Below are 18,576 nucleotides of genomic sequence, written 5' to 3' on the forward strand. Positions count from 1 at the left end.
AAAAAAATAAATAAATAAAAGATATCCAAATTGGAAAGGAAGAGGTAAAACTACCTCTATTCAAAGATAACATGATCCTATATATGTAAAAAATCCCAAAAAATCTACTGAAAACCTTCTAGAACTAATCAAGGAGTTTAGCAAAATTGCAGGATACAAGATCAACACACAAAAATCAGTTGGGTTTCTATATACCATCGATGAGAAATCTGAAAAGGAGATTAAGAAAACAACTCATTTACAATAGCATCTAAGCATCTAAGAGAAAAAAAAATCTAGGAATAAATTTACTCAGGGATGTGAAAGACTTAACGTTTATTGGTGGTTACCAGGGATGGATGGGAGAGGGGGATTCACTCTCTATAGATAGTGGACAGTTGTTATAACTGGTGATGGGAAAGTAACACCTAATGAGGATGAAGTGTACACAGCTTGACGAAGGTAAATGATGTCACTAAAAAGTACACAAGAAAAAAGGACCAGTTGGCAGTACTATAAAAAAAAAACTATAGCATACACAATTTTGAAACAATAGCAAAAACAGCCAAAAAATATATGTGTAGGTATATATGTATGTATGTAGGCATATACATATACAGGTATGTATATATAGGTGTATGCATGTGTATATGTACATGCATCTATGTGACTGTATGCACATACCTTCATATATATAATAAAGCACATAGAGGGCACAGATATGAAAACTTCTCAGACATAACCAAACACCTTACAGGATTGAAGGATTAGGACCATGGTCTCATGGGACGTCTCAGTCAATTGGCAGAGTTCGTAAAGTTATGTTTTACATCCTAGTTTGGTGAGTAGCATCTGGGGTCTTAAAAGCTTGCAAGCAGCCATCGAAGATACAACCATTGGTCTCTACTCATCCAGAGCAAAAGAAGGAAACCAAAGATTCAATGAAGATGCTAGTCTACAGACAAATAGTCTACACAAATCATGGCCTCATCTACCCTGGAACCAGAAGAACTAGATGGTGCCTGGCTATAACTACCAACTATTCTAATCAGGGACACAATAAATGGACCCTGATAGAATGGGAGAAAAATATGGAACAGAATCTCAAATTCCTAAAAACAAAATAAATGAAAACAAAACAAAACAAAAAAAACAGACCTACTGGACTGGTTGCCCTGAGATACTCTTCAAACTTTGAACAGATACTAACCCCGGAGGTCATTTGGTAGCTAAATAACTAATCGGCTCAAAAAACAATATCACCCATAAGTACTGTACTCCTTTAAAAAATTACCTATATGAGCCCAAATGGTCAACAACTACTTCAAAAGAAAGATAAGACTGTAAGGGGGGCAGGGAAACTAGATTAAATGGAAATGGAACAACGAGCACGGAAATAATGAGAATGGTCATACATCGTGGAGAATGTAACCAATGTCACTGTGTAGAAATTGTTGAATGGGAACCTAAGCTGCTGTGTAAACCTTCACCAAAAACACAGTAACATATTAAAAACAAAACAACAACAACAAAAAAACCTCCAGGGGAAGGCAGGAACCCAGAGACACCAGGGACACCCTGAATCCAGCTCTTGCACTGAGGGCAGAGACCATGAGCTTCCTTTTCAGGTCCACAGGGGGATAGAGAATGTCCAGGGCCTACTCAAGGTGAGGAGTTAAATAGGAGAACACAGCCCATAAAACTTGTATCATGAATAACCACTCTTCAGCTTAACAGTGAACTTCAAATGATCCATCCCTTAACCCACCAGTGGGCTGCAGGGAAATCTGTCTGCTTTGAACCTCACCACTTAATGGTCAACTCACCATTGAATGGGGCAAATTTGCCCATGATATTTGTAACCACAAGCAGTGAGGCTCACAGAGTTTTGTAATACAAATTCACACTGGTCCAAAATACTTCAAGCTGAGTTTAGTTTAACATGGCCCTGAACAGGTGGTACTGTCCCTAAGTCCTCAGCAGAAGCAAACATACTGACCTACATTCCAATTGAAAGTCTCTCCTAAAGCCAAAACCTGCTGATGTTGAGTTGATTCCGACTCATAGTGACCCTAGAGGACAGAGTAGAGCTTCCCCATAGGGTTTCCAAAGAGCAGCTGGTGGATTCTAACTGCCGACCTTTTGGTTAGCAGCCAAAAGTTCAACCACTGCGCCACCAGGGCTCTAGTAAAGCTGTGTCTAATTTATTAGATCCATCTGTTGGGTTTTTAAAATTCGATTATTGTAGTTTTCATTTCTAAATGATCTATTTGGCTTTTCCAAATCTCAGAAAGATTTGGAAAAGCCAGAATTGTGACCAGTAGTCACAATTCCAAAGAAATCATCAGAATGTAACATAGACAGAGCTGAAAAATATTAAACAGGTTAAGAGACAGAGGATACAAACAATCCAACAGATATCAGAGCTACAGAAGGAAAGAGAGAATGGGGCAGAGAGTAGAAAATATTACAGCTGAGAATTTTTCAGAACCAATAAAAGACAACAATCCAAAAAGCCCAAAGAATCTCAAGCAGGCTCAGTAAAAATAACCCCGCCCCCCACAGACATGTACTACAGCACAAAGATAAACAGAAGATTTTAAAATCATCCAGAGAAAAAGAAGGCTGATCACCTTCAAAGGAGTGTCAGCTGTTAAACTGATAGTTCACTTCTCAACAGAAAGCACTGAATCCAGGATGCGGTGGAATAATAATGTCAATATGCTAAAAGAAAAATAATTGCCAGGACAGAATTCTATGCCCTTCAAAATATTTAAAATGAAAGAAAATAAAGACATTTATAGATAAACTAGAGGAGCCCTGGGGGCACAATTGTTAAAGCACTTGGCTGCTAACCAGAAGGATCAGTGGTTCCAATTCAACAGGCACTCTGCAGTTTGCTTCTGTAAATAAGTACAGCGTTGGAAACACTATGATTATTGAAAACCAAACCGAACCTGTTGCCGTCAAATTGATTCCGACTCATAGTGACCCTAAAGGTCAGAGCAGAACTGCCCCATAGGGTTTCCAAGGAGCAGCTGGTGGATTTGAACTGCCAACCTCTTGGTGAGCAGCTGTAGCTCTTAACCACTATCCCACCACGGTTTCCTCTACAATTACAGATAATCTAAAACACTTTGTCATGAGCAGATCTTCACTAAAAGAAATTCTAAATGATTACGCTTTTATTCCTACTGCATACCATATACAAAAATTATTTTTAGATGAATCATAGATCTAAATATGAAAGGTAATACAATAAAGTGTCTGTCTTAGTTTCCTAGGGCTGCTGTAACAGAAATATCACAAGGGGGTGGGTTTAAAGAGCAGAAATTTATTTTCTTACAATTTTGGTCAGGGATTTCCTTAAAGTGAATAGTTTTGTGGGTAAGAAAACCTCAACATCAAAGCAAGATACCTGCTCTCAATCTCTTTGACAAAGGGAATACCGCCCCTCCCCGCCCCGCCCCATCCAACCCCAACAGCATCGAGGATGAATTTCCTGGGTGTAGTGTGTGAATTGGAGTCCTGATGGTAAAGAGCCCTGCTGCTAACCAAAGGTCAGCAGTTTGAATCCACCAGCTACTCCTTGGAAACCCTATGAGGCAGTTCTGCTCTGTCCTTAGGGTCACTATGAGTCGACTCAGCTGTAAATTTTTTTTTTTTTTTTTTGGTTTTTAGTATGTGAACTGGGAACCGTAAACTATGAATTGCTTGCTAGTGGCCCAAGAATGTGGCGAAAGAAGTTACTTTTTGCTGATTCCTACTGTGCAGTCAGAAAAATTCCTATCTGCCTGAGTGTATCAGAAAAACTGCTGAGAAACTAAGTACTCCCTTCTAGGTTGGACTAAGGAAAAACAAAAAAAGAAACAGCTTCTGCCTCCAGCCTCCATGAAACAAAGATTAGTTTAAACTTAACAACTGCATAACAATAGGTATCCAAGGGAGCTGAGAAGAACTTGTTTCTGAAGCCTGAAACTTAAAACACAAAGGTAGATAAGAAGGTAAAAAAAGTAGTTGAGATCAATTTAAAGCCCACAAAGGGCCTATGCAAAACCAAAAACCAAACCCATTGCCACTGAGTCAATTCTGACTCATAGGGACCCTATGGGACACAGTAGAACTGCCCCCAGGGTTTCCAAGGAGCACCTGGTGGATTCGAACTGCCAACCTTTTGGTTAGCAGCCAAACTCTTAACCATATAAAGTGCTAGACAGAGAAAAATAGCTGCTCATCCTGCTTAGGTGAGCTAGTACACCAAGTGACCAGCACTCTGCACTCCTCAGCCCTAAAACAGAACAGCCAGTTGGCACCAGCGCAGGCAGTGGGGACCTTCTCTAAGGCTTGGGGCTCTCAGCGCTTGTTAAAAAAAAAAAAAAAAAAGGCTTGGTCCAGTGGCACCCTGAAGCACCAAGTCAATTTGCATGATAAGGCCTCTCCATAACTGAGTCAGTGCCAACAGAATCAAAGGGTCAGATCAACCTCTAGTGGAACTTTGGAGGAAAAAAAAAAAAAAAAAAGATTAAAAACACACAGAATCACAATCCTTTGGGAAAGAGAAGATTCTGAGTTACAGAGATATCAAAATATCACACTCAAATAAGACATAACAAGGAAGTAAGAAATGATGGCCCAACTGAAAGAACAATATGGAGAAAGAGAAGTCAGCCCTATGGAAGGAAGTCCAGATAATGTACAAAACAGACAACTATCAAACAATAACCTTAAATACACTCAAAGATTTTAAAGAACATACAGACAACAAACTAAAAGAAAGGGAAACAAAATGAGATTCTTAAGAATGAGACAGAAAAAAAAAAACAATCAAAATCCAACAGCCTTCTTTATAGAAATGGAAAACTCAATCCTCAATTTTATATGGCATGGCAAGAGGCCCTGAATAGTTAAAGCAATTTTGAAGAAGAACAAAGTAGGAGGACTCACACTCCCTGATTCCAAAATACACCATAAAAACTGCTTGAACTGGTATAATAGACATATAGGCCAATGGAATATAATTTAAAGTCCAGAAATAATCCCGCACATATACGGTCAACTGATTTTTGACAAGGGTGCTAAGAGAATTCAATAGGAAGAAAAATCCTCTTCAATCAATGGTGCTGGGGAAATTGGATATCCGCATGCAGAAGAATGAATCAGGATCCATATCTCTAACCCTACATAAAAACCAATTCAAAATGGAGTAAGAACTTACCTCAATGTGAAAACTAAAACCATAAAGTTCTCAGAAGAAAATACAGGGACATGGATGTTGGGCCTAGCTTTTAACAAAGGACTATTGTCTGGATTGACATAATAACAAAAGCATGAACAGCAAAAGATGAAATACACAAATGGGATCTCATGGAAATTAAAAACTTTTGTTCATTGAAGGACTTTATCAAAAAAGTGAAAAGACAACATAAAGATTGGGAGAATATTTTTGGGAACCATATATTCTGCAAGAATCTAATACCCAAAATATAAATAAAACTTCCACGACTTAACAACAATGACAAAATCAAAAAATGGGCAAAGGACTTGAATAGATATTGCACCAAACAGGATTATTCAAATGGCCAACACACACATGAAAAGATGCTCAATGTCTTTAACCATCGGAGAGATGCAAATCAAAAGCACAATGAGACACCACTTCACTCCTACTACAGTCACTAAGAAAAAAAAAACAGAAAATAAATGTTGCCGAGATGTGATGAAATTGCTGGTGCAAATGCAAAATGGTACAGCTGTTGTGGAAAACTGTGGCAATTCCTTAAAAACTAAAAATAGAACTACCATATGACCTGGCAATTCCACTCCTAGGTATATAACCAAAAGACTTGAAAATAGAGACACACAGATTTGCACACCCATGTTCATTGCAGGATATTCACAATAGCCAAAAGGTGGAAACAACCTAAAAGCCCATCAACAGATGAATGGATAAGCAAACTGTGGTACATACATACAATGGAATACTACTTAGCCAGTAAGAGAAATGAAGTCTTGATACATGCTACAATATGGATGGAGCTTGAAGACAATATGCTGAGTGAAATAAGTCAATCACAAAAGGACAAATATTGTATGTCTTCACTTACATAAAAAGACAAGAAAAGGCCGAAGTTTATTAGTAGATACCAGAGGCAGGAGGGAGGGAGAAAAAGAGGATGACTTCTTATGGAGTACTGATTTTCTGTTTACGGTGATGGAAAAATGCGTTAAGGGTAAGGTTGCGCAGCCGATTACTGTAATTTCTGTCAATAAGTTGTACAACTGTAAAAAGATGAAGTGGCAAAAGTTGTGTGATAGATATATGTCTTAGCCATCTAGTGCTGCCATAACAGAAATACCACAAGTGGATGGCTTTAACAAAGAGAAATTAATTTTCTCAAAGTCTAGTAGGTTACAAGTCCAAATTCAGGGCATCAGCTCCAGGGGAGGGCTTTCTCAGCTGTGGAAGAAGGTCCTTCTCGTCAATCTTCCCCTGGACCAGGAGCTTTTCTGCACAGGAACCCTGGGTCTAAAAGACACACTCTGTTCCTGGTGCTTCTTTCTTGGTGGTATGAGGTCCCCAACTCTGCTTGCTTCCTTTTCCTTTTCTCTCTTGAGAGATAAAAGGTGGTGCAGGCCACACCCCAGGAAAACTCCCTTTACCTTGGATCAGGGAGGTGATCTGAGTAAGGGTGGTATTATAATCCCACCCTAATCCTCTCAACACAAAATTACAATCACAAAATGGAGGACAACCACACAATACTGGGAATCGTGGCCTAAACAAGTTGATACACACATTTTTAGGGGGACATAATTCAATCCATGACAACACATTAACAACAATGACCAAAAAGGAAAAAAAAAGTAGCTGCTGAGGCTGCTTATGTACAACCAAACACCTCATGAGATTTGTTTTCCTGGTTCAAGATTTAGGAGCATGGTCTTATAGTACATTCCAGTCAATTGGGCTAATATCATTTTTAGTCTTTCTGTTCTGCCTCCTAGTTTTTTGCATAAGGCCGGGGTCTTAAAACTTTGTGAGCAGCCATCTAAGGTACAATTGGTCTCTACTCACCTGGAGCAGCAAGGAAGTAGAGGCAGGGGTTGGAGGAGGAACTGGAATGCATATCTAAATGCCTTCCATGAACAACTGCCTCCTTTGCCATGAGACTAGAAGAACTGGAGGATGTCCAGCTACCATTACAGAACGTTCTGATGATAGATTCCACAGGAGAATCCTGATCAAAAGGGGGTAAAATGTGGAATAGAATTTAAAGTTCTCTGGGAATACAGACATTCTGGGATCACTGAGGTTGGGTGACCTGCGTTAATCTTCAAACCTTAAGCCAAAACTATCCCCTGAAGTCATCTTTAAACCGAACAATAAAATCCCCTGAAGTCATCTTTAAACCAAACAATAGTTTAGCTTAATTAGTAAAGAAGGTATGCCCTGAGGATTGTGCTGTTTTAAAGAATTATCTATATAGGATCAAAAGGACAACAGCAACTCCAACGGTTAGATGACAAGCTAAGGGGGCAGTGAGTTTATCTTAATGGCGGTGGAATAATTTGGCAAAGGGTAACAAGAATGGCTACACAACTCGAAGAATGTAATCAATGTAATTGTGTATGTAGAAACTGTTGAAAGGGAGTATGTTTTGTGTATATTTTTTACCAAAAAAAAAAAAAAAAAAGCAGCCTATGATGAAAAAAAGGAAGAAAGGGAAAAGACAAGCCACATTCTCAGAAAAGATATTTGCAAACATTTAACCAACAAGAGCTGGTATCCAGAATACATGAAGAAGTCCTATAAGCTGATAAAAATGGGCAAAAAAGGCCATAAATGCAAATTACAACTATAATTCATGTCTAGAATGGCCAGATTGGCAAGAATTAAATAAGCCTAACAACACTAAACATTGCCAAGGATGCACATGACCAATGACTTAGCATTTTACTCCTTGAGAAAAACCTGCATACTTGTAAGAGACACGCACAGTGGTGTTCATAACACTGCTTATAAAAACAAAATGAAGCAAACGATAATGGGGGGGGGGTGGAATCACAACTAGAAACAACCCAAATATCTATCAACTGTAGAATAACAAAAAACTGGAAATAATTCAGACACTGTCAACAGTAGAATGAATATTGTAGTGTTCATACCGTGGAATACTACTTTTCTTAGTTGTCTAGTGTTGCTATAACAGAAATACCACAAGTGGGCAGCTTTAACAAATTTCTCAGTGGGTGGATTTAATGAAGAGAAATTTCTCATTATTTAGCAGAATTCTGAATTCAGGGTACCGGCTCTAGGGGAAGGCTTTCTCTATTAGCTCTGGAGGAGGGTCCTTGTCTCTTCAGCTTCTGTTTCTTCGTGATCTTCATGTGGTGTGGCATCTATATTTCCACATTTGTGCTTGCTTCTCTCTATGCCTAATCTGGTCTTTCTATATCTCAAAAGTGATTAGGTCCAAGAGACACTCTACATTGTTATGGCCTCATTCATAACCAAGAACCCTACTGCTAAATGGGATTATGTCCACAGGTACAGAGGTTAGGATTCCAACACATATTTTCGGGAGACACAACCTAATCCATTACAACTATTCAGAATAAAAATGAATTAATTTTAAGATTAACATGGTGAACCTCAAAAACAATACCAAATGAAAGTAAGTTAGGGAAAAATATATAATGAAATCATAATGTATATGAATTCAAAAACAGGCAAACTATATATTAAGAATGGATATATACACAAGTGGGAAAACTATGAACAAGAGAATAATCATCACAAATGTCAGTACAGTGACTCTCATGGACAGAGTGAGGGCATGTGATCATGAAGGGGCACACGGGGGCCTGTCGCTAATAACGCTGGATCGTCATCTGGGTACTTGCTGCATTAGCGTTTGCTTATTATTCTTTAAAGTGTCCAATTATGTTACACATATTTTCCTGTATTTATGATGTTTTATAATAGAAAATAGAAAATTAACACATTTTCATTTAATATTTGGTAATAAAATACTTTATTGGTTCCATTTAAAGTCAAAGCATAATGTTTCCATTGCTTAATTTCCAACCTTCAATAAAAAGCTGGTTTGAGAAAATAGGAAAAAAGGTAAAATCATTTGATTCTGTCAAAAAACAAACTGCAACGTACCTTGCAAATAATTATTCTCTCACTTTAAATACCATAATTATCTGGTCTTCGTAATAAATAACAAAGGAAACCTTGTATATAAAAAAGGATGACTGCCTGAATAATTTTGTAGAGAACATTTTACACACCTTAAAAACATGCCTAAATGTTATCCCAATTAAAAGTTCTAAGAATAATTAGTAAGAATTATTATAAAATTGAACTCAAGTGGCACCCCCAAATTTGGAATTCATAATATTTCAAATGATATGATTTACTGAACAAAAAGTGTGATGTGTTTTCTTCTGTGAATTTTTAGAGGTTTATATACGAACGGAAAGAATTCAATACAGGTGTCTTTTAAAAGCCAAAGGTTCAAAAACTTACGCATGTCTTTGACTGTATCTCCAATTTCTGATTTAGGTAAAAGATCCACGTGTGATAAGTAATACAGTACAGTCCTCTCTGAATATAATTATCCACCTTATCTCACTAATATAATTTAAGCCTCAATTAAAACATTATACTATCTGCAAGCAAGACAATGTATTCCTCTAATCTGTAATTCAAATTTCCATACAGACTAGCTTCCCCCTCCTTGCCTTTTATTCAAATCAGTGATCTTAGGATATATCTCATTAATTTTTTTCTCTCCAGAGTGAAACTCTCTCAACTCAAAATATTATCACAATGCAAACATTTTCCCCACAGACATATATTAGAAAATAAAGGATAATATATATGAATCCATGTTAAATGAGACAATATAAAGCAAAACAAACCATGCTACGCTCAACTATTTGAAGGCCCAGATGCTCCCAGATACAGCAGTATATGTCAACATAATCAAATGTTCTATTAAAAACATTTCCGTTTTTATGTTTATATTAATATTTTTATATCAATATATTTATATTAATCCTGAATATGATAATGTAATAACACATTTTCAACCAAGCCACGGGCTCTAATCTAAATATTTTCTACTATTACTCATCTGTTTAAGAACAAACATTCAGGGGGCCAAGCAACATTAGGTTAAGGGGTTTTGGCTTCTGCCTTGTCTTGGCTACAGAGATTTCAGATGTGTCATTTGATTATCCTCAGCTTCAGTAAGAAAGGGATTCTTCAAGCCATTAAGCAAAGACGTTCGTTAAAAATTAAGCAGGCTTCCGAAGGGGGCAGCGCGTGAAGAATATGTGTCCACTTCGTGCCCCTGCAGAACACCGTCCTCTCGGGAGGATTCCATGCCCCTGGCCGCCATCAGCACTGCACGTTCAGTCGACCAGATGCAATCAGGACACACCCAGCACTCGACACACTAGGGCAGAAACAAACTCGAGACTACTTTCGGGATAAACACCAGATTTCAGTATGTCAAGTATTCTATAGTGCAGTGTTCACAAAACAGAGGCTTTGTATTCTGAAACACTTGATTTTTCTTCTCATATCAAGATGAATTGGTAAAGACATGTCTGAAGGAACATGAAAAATACTTACTTCTTCCCTGAAAGAGGCACTGTATCTGGACTTGGAATTAAGGCTAAATAAACGGTGCTGGTTTGTGGTTCAGACAACAATGCATTAACGACATCAACCAAGAGCTTCACTGTTTGTCCGGTATGCCTGTTTACGAAGGTGCATCTCTATTTCCTCCCTGAAGACCAGCATCCCTAGGTGGGAATGTGAGGCCTCATTCATAGCTTTGGACTGGATGCACATACGGTACTGCTCCGGAGTCAACTCATCCACACAGCGCTTCTCATGCCAGAGGTGGAAGAGACCAGGAACAGGAGTCCGAATCACAATCAGGTCCCCATGTAAGTATTTTCTGTAAAGATGAACGTCTTCTCCACCCCAACCTTTGACTTCTATGTCAAATCCACCTGTAGGGTCAAAACAGATACTATAAGTAACTGTAAGGAAGCTGGAACAGTGAAACACAATGAAGATTTAAATGTTGTGCTTCAAATGAGATGGCATGGAACAGCATAAAGACACTTGACTCAAGAGGAGTGATTTCCTAGATTGGAAGTCCAGTTACCAGTTGACATTTCAATCCGAGGAGCTTAAGATAGGGTTGTTAAGAAAATCAAAATGAGATTAAATATCTGAGGTTGTTTTGTAAACTTCAGAGTTCTATCAAAATTCAAATAAAATAGAAGGAAATATAAATCACCCATACCCACCAACATTAATATTTTATTGTATTTTCTATCTTTCTTCTAGGCACAAGTTTTTCTGGATCACATACATAGACAAAGAAACTAACTAGAGGGGAAATCAGAAGAGCCAACATGGAAATAAAATTTGAGAACACACAAATGACTTAAATGTCAGGAATGAATGAAATTACTGAAAGAATTTAGAGGTCTAAACACTAAGAACTGCCAATATCTCAAGGTTAAACAGAGACAGAGCAGAAAAAGTCATTAAAAGAGAGGGACATGGCCCTAGAGGAGGAGTAGCCAAATGAAGAAAACATCTCAAAGAAGCAGTCAACTGCACGCGGCTCAATTAAGAATCAAGGGGACCTGGCAACATACACGTCATGATCTACCCCAAGGTAAATGTGACAGGCTGACACATGAAATGGGAAGAAAACTTGAGGCTATTTTAGAACTGGATTTAAGATGAACAACTTACTTTTTAAAGTATGAAGAAAACGGACCATTTGGAGTTTTAGTTTTGTTTTGTTTTTAATGTGCTAAAAACGTATACAGGCAGTCACTGTGTTACGAACAAAATCTGTTCCTCAGTGTGTTTTTATGTCAAATTTGTAGGTTAAGTCAGAGCAGATGCATACGGCTCTCATTTAGCCTTACTTTAGTGCAAGAGGAAACCCTGGTGGCGTAGTGGTTAAGTGCTATGGCTGCTAACCAAAGGGTCGGGGGTTCAAATCCGCCAGGCGCTCCCTGGAAACTCTATGGGGCAGTTCTACTCTGTCCTACACGGTCGCTGTGAGTTGGAATCAACTCAATGGCACTGGGTTTGGTTTTTTTGGGTTTAGTGCAAGAAAAGGCTCAAAGCCTTTTCAATGATTTAAAAGCTGCACATGTAGCAAGTGAAGGTGATTGTGATGAAGAATTTGCTGTGAGCAGAGGTTGTTTCAGAGCCCTGGTGATACAGTGGTTAAGTGATAAGGCTGCTAACCAAAAGGGTGGCAGTTCAGATCCACCAGGGTTCTTTGGAGACCCTATGAAGCAGTTCTACCCAGTCACTATGGGTTGAAATGGACTCAGCTCAAGGGCAAGGGGTTTTTTAGGAGTTGGTTCAATTGTCTCAAAGTGAGGGCAAATTTACATAATATTAAAGGGGCAAGTATGAGCTGTCTGTAATTCTTTTGGTCCTTCAAACCTGGGGACTTGCTGTATAACAAAACATTTGGCATTTCAACATTTTTCACCTGTATGATTCAGTAACAAATACGTTCCTCATGTTGGGCAACCATCAACACTACCCATTTCCAAACTTTTCCACCACTTTTAATACAAACTCAGTGCTCCCTAAGCAATGACTCCCTCTTCCCCCTCCATCCTGCCCCTAGTGACCACTAATGAACTTTGGTCTGTCTACACTTGCCTATTCTGATATGTCATATATGTGGAATCGTATATTTGCCCTTTGTGACTGATTTATTTCACTCAGAATCATGTTTTCAAGGTTCATTCATGCCGTAGTACGTACCAGGACTTCATTTCTCTTTAGAGTTAGGTAACAGTCTACCGTATGTGAACACATTTTGTTCATCCATTTATTTGCTGATGGACATTCGTTTCCACCTTTTGGCTACTCTAAGGAGTGCTGCAGTGATCATGGGTGTACCTGTTTCTGCGTGCATTCTTGTTTTCACTTGTTTTGAGGATTTACCTAGGAGTAGAATTACTGGGTCGAATGATAATTCTATGTTTAGCTTTCTGAAGAATCCAAACTGCTTTACACAGTAGCTGAATCATTTCACAATCCCATAAGCAACAGATGAGGGAACAATTTCTTCACATCCCTGCCAACACCTGTCGTTTCCTTTTTTTTTTTTTTTTTTTTGGACCATAGGCGCCCTAGTGGGAGTGAAGCAGTATTTCATTGTGGTTTTGATTTGCAGTTCCCTAAAGAATACAGACATTGAGCCATCTTTTCATGTGCTCATTGACCATTTGTATATCTTCTTTGGTGAAATGTTTATTCAAGTCCTTGTCCCCCACCCCCTTTTTTAAATTTAGTTGTCTTTTGTTAAGTTGTAGGAGTTCTATATATATTCTGGATATTAAACCCTTTTCTGATGTAGGTTATATCTTCATTTTGCTGTAAAGACATTTGTTAAACTATAGTTTTTATTTTTTAAGAAGTCCAATATATCTATTTTGTCTTCGGTTGCTAGTATTTTTGGTGTCAAATCTAAGAATCTATTGTTAAAAACTAGGTCCCAAAATCGTGCCCCCTTATGTTTTCTGCTACCAGTTTTGTGGTTATAGTTCTTACATTTAGGTCTTTGATCCACTTTAGGTCTTGATCCAATTTTTGTACATAGTGTGAGATATGAGCTGTTTCATCCTATTGCAAGTTGATATCCATTTATCCCAGCACCATTTATTAAAGAGATTATTCTTTCCCAATTTCATGGACTTTGCACTCTTGTCAAAAACCAATTGGATGTAGATGTATGGGTTTATTTCTGGACTTTCAATTCTATTTCATTGGTCTATGTGTCTATTATTACACCAGCACCAGGCTGTTTTGGTTACTGTAGCTGCATACTATGTTCTCAAACAAGGAAGTGAGAGTCCTCCTACTTTGTTGTTCTTCTTCAACATTGCTTTGGCTATTCAAGGCCCCTAGCCATTCAATATAAATTTGAGGATTGCTTTTCCTGAAAACAAGACTGTTGGAAATTTAATCAAGATTGTATTGAATCTATAGATTGCTTTGGGTAGTACTGACATCTTAACAACATTAGGCCTTCCAATTCATGAACACAGAGTGCCTTTTCATTTATTTAGGTCTTCTATAACCTCTTTTCAGTAATGTTTGATAATGTTCACTGTATATGTCTTTCACATCCCTGATTAAATTTATTTCTAGGTATTCCATTCTCCTAGATAGTATGAGAAATGGAATTAACTTCATTTTTAGACTGTTCATTTCTGTTGTATAGAAACTCAACAAATTTTTGTGTGTTGACCTTATACTCTGCAAAGTTGCTGAATGCCTCTATCAGCTGTAGAAGCTTTCTGTGGATTCTTTGCGATCTTCTATATATAGGATCATGTCATCTATGAATAGTGATAGTTTTACTTCTTCCTTTCTGACTTGGATACTTTTTATTTCTTTTTATTGCTTTATTGCTCTGGCGAGGGCTTCTAGTACAATACTGAAGAGCAGTGGTGAGAGTGGGCATCCTTGTCTTGTTCCTGATCTTAAAGCGGAAAGCTCTCAATCTTTCTCCACTGAGTATAATCTTGGCTGTTGGTTTTCATAAATGCCCTTAATCATACAAAGGAATTTCCCTTTTATTCCTAGAATCTTTTTTTTTCCTGTGTATTTTTTTTTTTTTAATCAAAAAGGGGTATTGGATTTTATCGAATGCCTTTTATGTGTCAACTGAGATGACCATGTGGTTCTTTTCCTTTGTTCTATTAATGTGTTTTTTTTTACATTGATTGATTTTCTAATGTTGAACTGCCCTGCATTCCTGGGATAAATCCCACTTGATCATGGTAATTCCTGTAATATGCTTTGGATTCTGTTTGCTAATATTTTGTTGTGGAATTCTACATCTATATTCATAAGGGATATTGATCTGCAATTTTTTTGTGGTGCTTTTGTCTGGTTTTGGTTTCAGGGTAATGCTGGCTTCATAGACTGAGTTAGGGAGTGTTCCTTCCTTCTCTACTTTTGGGAAGAGTTTTAGCAGGATTTGTATTAATTCTTTAAACATTTGGTACCATTCCTGTGAAGCCACTGGTCCAGGACTTTTTTTGTTGTTGGGAGGCTTTTAATTACTGATTCAATCTCTTCACTTGTTATGGGTCTATTGAGATTTTCTATTTCTCCTTGAGTCAGTTTAGGTAGATTATGTGTTTCTGGGAATCTGTTCATTTCATCTAAGTTACCAAGTTTGCTGGCATACAGTTGTTCCTAGTATTCTCTTATGATCCTCATTTTTATCGGGTCAGTTCTAATGTCTCCACTTTTGTTTCACATTTTGGTTATTTGCATCCTCTTTTTCTCCATCTAGCTAGAGGTTTGTCAGTTTTACTGACCGTTTCAAAGAACCAACTTTTGGTTTGGTTGATTCTACTGTTCTTCTATTCTCTATTTCATATTTCTGCTCTGATCTTTGTTATTTCCTTTCTTCTGGTAGTTTCAGGCTTAGTTTTTTCTTTTTCTAGTTCCTCAAGTTGTAGAGTTAGGCTATTGATTTGAGATCTTTCTTCTCTTAAGATGTAATTGTAGACTCTATAAATTTCCCTGTTAGCACTGCCTTTGCTGTATCCAATTAGTTTTGGTACGTTGTGCTTTCATTTTCGTTTGACTTTTTTTTTCCTCCCTCTTGATTTCTTCCTTGAACCATTGGTTGTTTAATAGTGTGTTAATTTCCATGTACTTGCATGTTTTCCTCTTTACCTTCTGTTATCAATTTCTAGTATCATTCCCTTGTGCAAATACCTTGTATAATTTAAATCTCCTTAAATTTACTGATACCTATTTTGTGACCTCACATATGGTCTGTCCTGGAGAATGACTCACGTGCACTGGAGAATACGTACTGTTTGATCGTTGGGTGGACTATTCTATGTCTTTTAGGTCTAACTGGTTTATAGTGTTGTTCAAGTACTCTAAAACCCGTTGCCATCAAATCGATTCTGACTCATAGTGACCCAATAGGATGGAGTAGAACTGCCCCAGAGGGTTTCGAAGGCTATAATCTTTATGGAAGCAGATTGCCACATTTTTCTCCTCCAGAGCAGCTGGTGGGTTTGAACCACTGACCTTTCAGTCAGCAGGGAAATCCTTTAAAACTGCACCACCGGGGCTCCTCAAGTCCTCTGTTTCCTTACTAATCTTCTTTCTAGATATTCTGTCCAATATTGATATTGGTATGTTGAAGTCCTCAACTATTACTGTAGAGCTGTCTATTACTCCCTTCAGGTCTGTCAGAGTCTGCTTTATATACTTACAGCTTGATATTAGGTGTATATATAATTTTATCTTTTTGATGAACCAACACTTTAAACATTGTATAATGTCCTTCTTCATCTCTTAGAACAGATTTTGACTTGAAATCTACTTTTTCTGATATCCATATGGACACCCCTGCTCTCTTTTGGTTACTATACGCATGGATTATTCTTTTCCATCCTTTCACTTTGGGCCTGTTTGTGTCCTTGGCCTAAGATATGCCTCTTACAAAAAATGGGACAGCATATATGGATGGATCATTATTCTTTATCCATTCTTTCACTGTCTGCCTTTTGCTGGGAGTGTTTAATCCATTTACATTTAAGGCAATTACTGTTAGAGACTTCTGTCATTTTGCTGATTTCATTTGTGTGTCTTGTACCTTCTCTGTCCCTCATTTCCTGCAATTTTGTCATTATTTGTTTGCAGTTTTTTTTTTTTTTTTGTAATGAACTCTTGATTTCTTTCCTCCATGTACATTTTTTAGTTATTTCCCTTGTGATGGCCATGAAGATTATATTTAACAACTTACATTTACAGCATTCTAGTTTAACTTGATATAAATAAAATGCAAACAAGTAACACAGAATGTAACATGCAAGAAACTCTACTCCTATTTTGCTCTTTCCACCTCCCTGTTACCACTTACATCATATACCATAAAAAATTTTTTTTCATACCCATTTATAAACTTGTATTTCTTATGTATCTGTTGCTATAAAGCTTGTAAAACATAACTTAATTTGCCAACCAAAAATACCATAAATGGCCCTTTTATTTCCCCATGCCCATTACCTTTCCTGGAGATCACCCAACTCCCTCCCAGCGTACGACTTCAAATAGCTGTCTGGCGCCCTTTCCTTTATATCTGAAGAACTCCTTTTAGCATTTCTTACAAAGCAGATCTGGTGGTAACAAATACCCACAGCTTTTGATTATCTGGGAATGTCCTGATTTTACTTTTTTTTTTTTTAATTTTTATTGTGCTTTAAGTGCAAGTTTACAAATCAAGGCAGTCTATCACAAAAAAATTTACATACACCTTGCTACATAACCCCAACTGCTCTCCCCCTAATGAGACAGCCCACTCCCTCCACTCTTTTCATGTCCATTTCGCCAGCTTCTAACCCCCCTACCCTCTCATCTCCCCTCCAGACAGGAGATGCCAACTTAGTTTCAAGTGTCCACCTGATCCAAGAAGTTCACTCCTCACCAATGACCCTCTCCAACCCATTGTCCAGTCCAATCCCCATCTGAAGACTTGGCCTTGGAAATGGTTCCTGTCCTGGGCCAGCAGAAGCTCTGGGGGCCATGACCACCAGGGTCCTTCCAGTCTGTCAGACCATTAAGTCTAGTCTTTTTATGTGAATTTGGGGTCTGCATCCCACTGCTCTTCTGCTGCCTCAGGGGTTCTCTGCTGCACTCCCTGTTAGGGCAGTCATCTGTTGTAGCCAGGCAGCATCTAGCACTTCTGGTCTCAGGCTGAGAGACTCTCTGGATTATGTGGCCCTTTCTGTCTCTTGGGCCCATAATTACCTTGTGTCCTTGGTGTCCATTATCCTTTGATCCAGGTGGGTTGAAACCAATTGATGTATCTTAGATGGCTGATGGCTAGCATTTAAGACCCCAGATGCCACTCTCTCAACTGGGAAGCAGAATGATTTCTTAAAAGATTTTATTATGCCGATTGACTTAGATGTCCCCAGAAACCATGGTCCCCAAACCCCCACCCCTGATACTTTGGCCTTCGAAGCAGTTTATTCAGGAAACTTCATTGCTTTTGGTTTAGTCCAGTTATGCTGACTTCCCCTGTATTGTGTGTTGTCTTTCCTGTCACCTAAAGTAGTTCTTATCTACTATCTAATTAGTGAATACCCCTCTCCCACCCTCTCCCTCCTCCCTCCCATAACCATCAAAGAATATTTCCTGTTTAAAATATTTCTCGAGTTCTTGTAATAGTGGTCTTATACACTATTTGTCCTTTTGCAACTAATTTCACTGAGCATAATGCTTTCCAGATTCCTCAATGTTAAGAAAAGTTTCACAGATTCATCACTGTTCTTTATAGATGAATAGTATTCCACTGTGTGAATATACCATTTTTTTTTATTTATCCATTCATCCATTGATGGGCTCCTTGGTTGATTCCATCTTTTTGCTATTGTAAACAGTGCTGGAAAGAACACGGGCGTGCATATATCTGTTCAAGTAAAGGCTCTTCCTTCTCTAGGATATATTCAAAGGAGAGGGGTTGCTGGATCGTAGGGTAG

At 38.1% G+C, this 18,576-nt stretch overlaps 1 protein-coding gene across 4 annotated transcripts in view; it reads right to left on the reverse strand.

Annotated features, from left to right (window-relative positions):
- Positions 1-9,025: 9,025 nt before the first annotated feature.
- Positions 9,026-18,576, reverse strand: part of CSGALNACT2 (chondroitin sulfate N-acetylgalactosaminyltransferase 2) — a 101,893-nt gene continuing 92,342 nt past the window's right edge. For 3 of the 4 annotated variants that reach the window (XM_049894701.1, XM_049894698.1, XM_049894700.1), the window contains one exon: positions 9,026-11,013. In XM_049894701.1, coding sequence (XP_049750658.1) covers positions 10,721-11,013 — 293 coding nt within the window. In that variant the 3' untranslated portion in view covers positions 9,026-10,720. The remainder of the gene's footprint in view (positions 11,014-18,576) is intronic. The other variant, XR_007518509.1, reaches the window with a different exon arrangement.

Source organism: Elephas maximus, chromosome 8 (genome assembly GCF_024166365.1).
Source record: "Elephas maximus indicus isolate mEleMax1 chromosome 8, mEleMax1 primary haplotype, whole genome shotgun sequence".
In the NCBI taxonomy this organism is placed as follows: Eukaryota; Metazoa; Chordata; class Mammalia; order Proboscidea; family Elephantidae; genus Elephas; species Elephas maximus.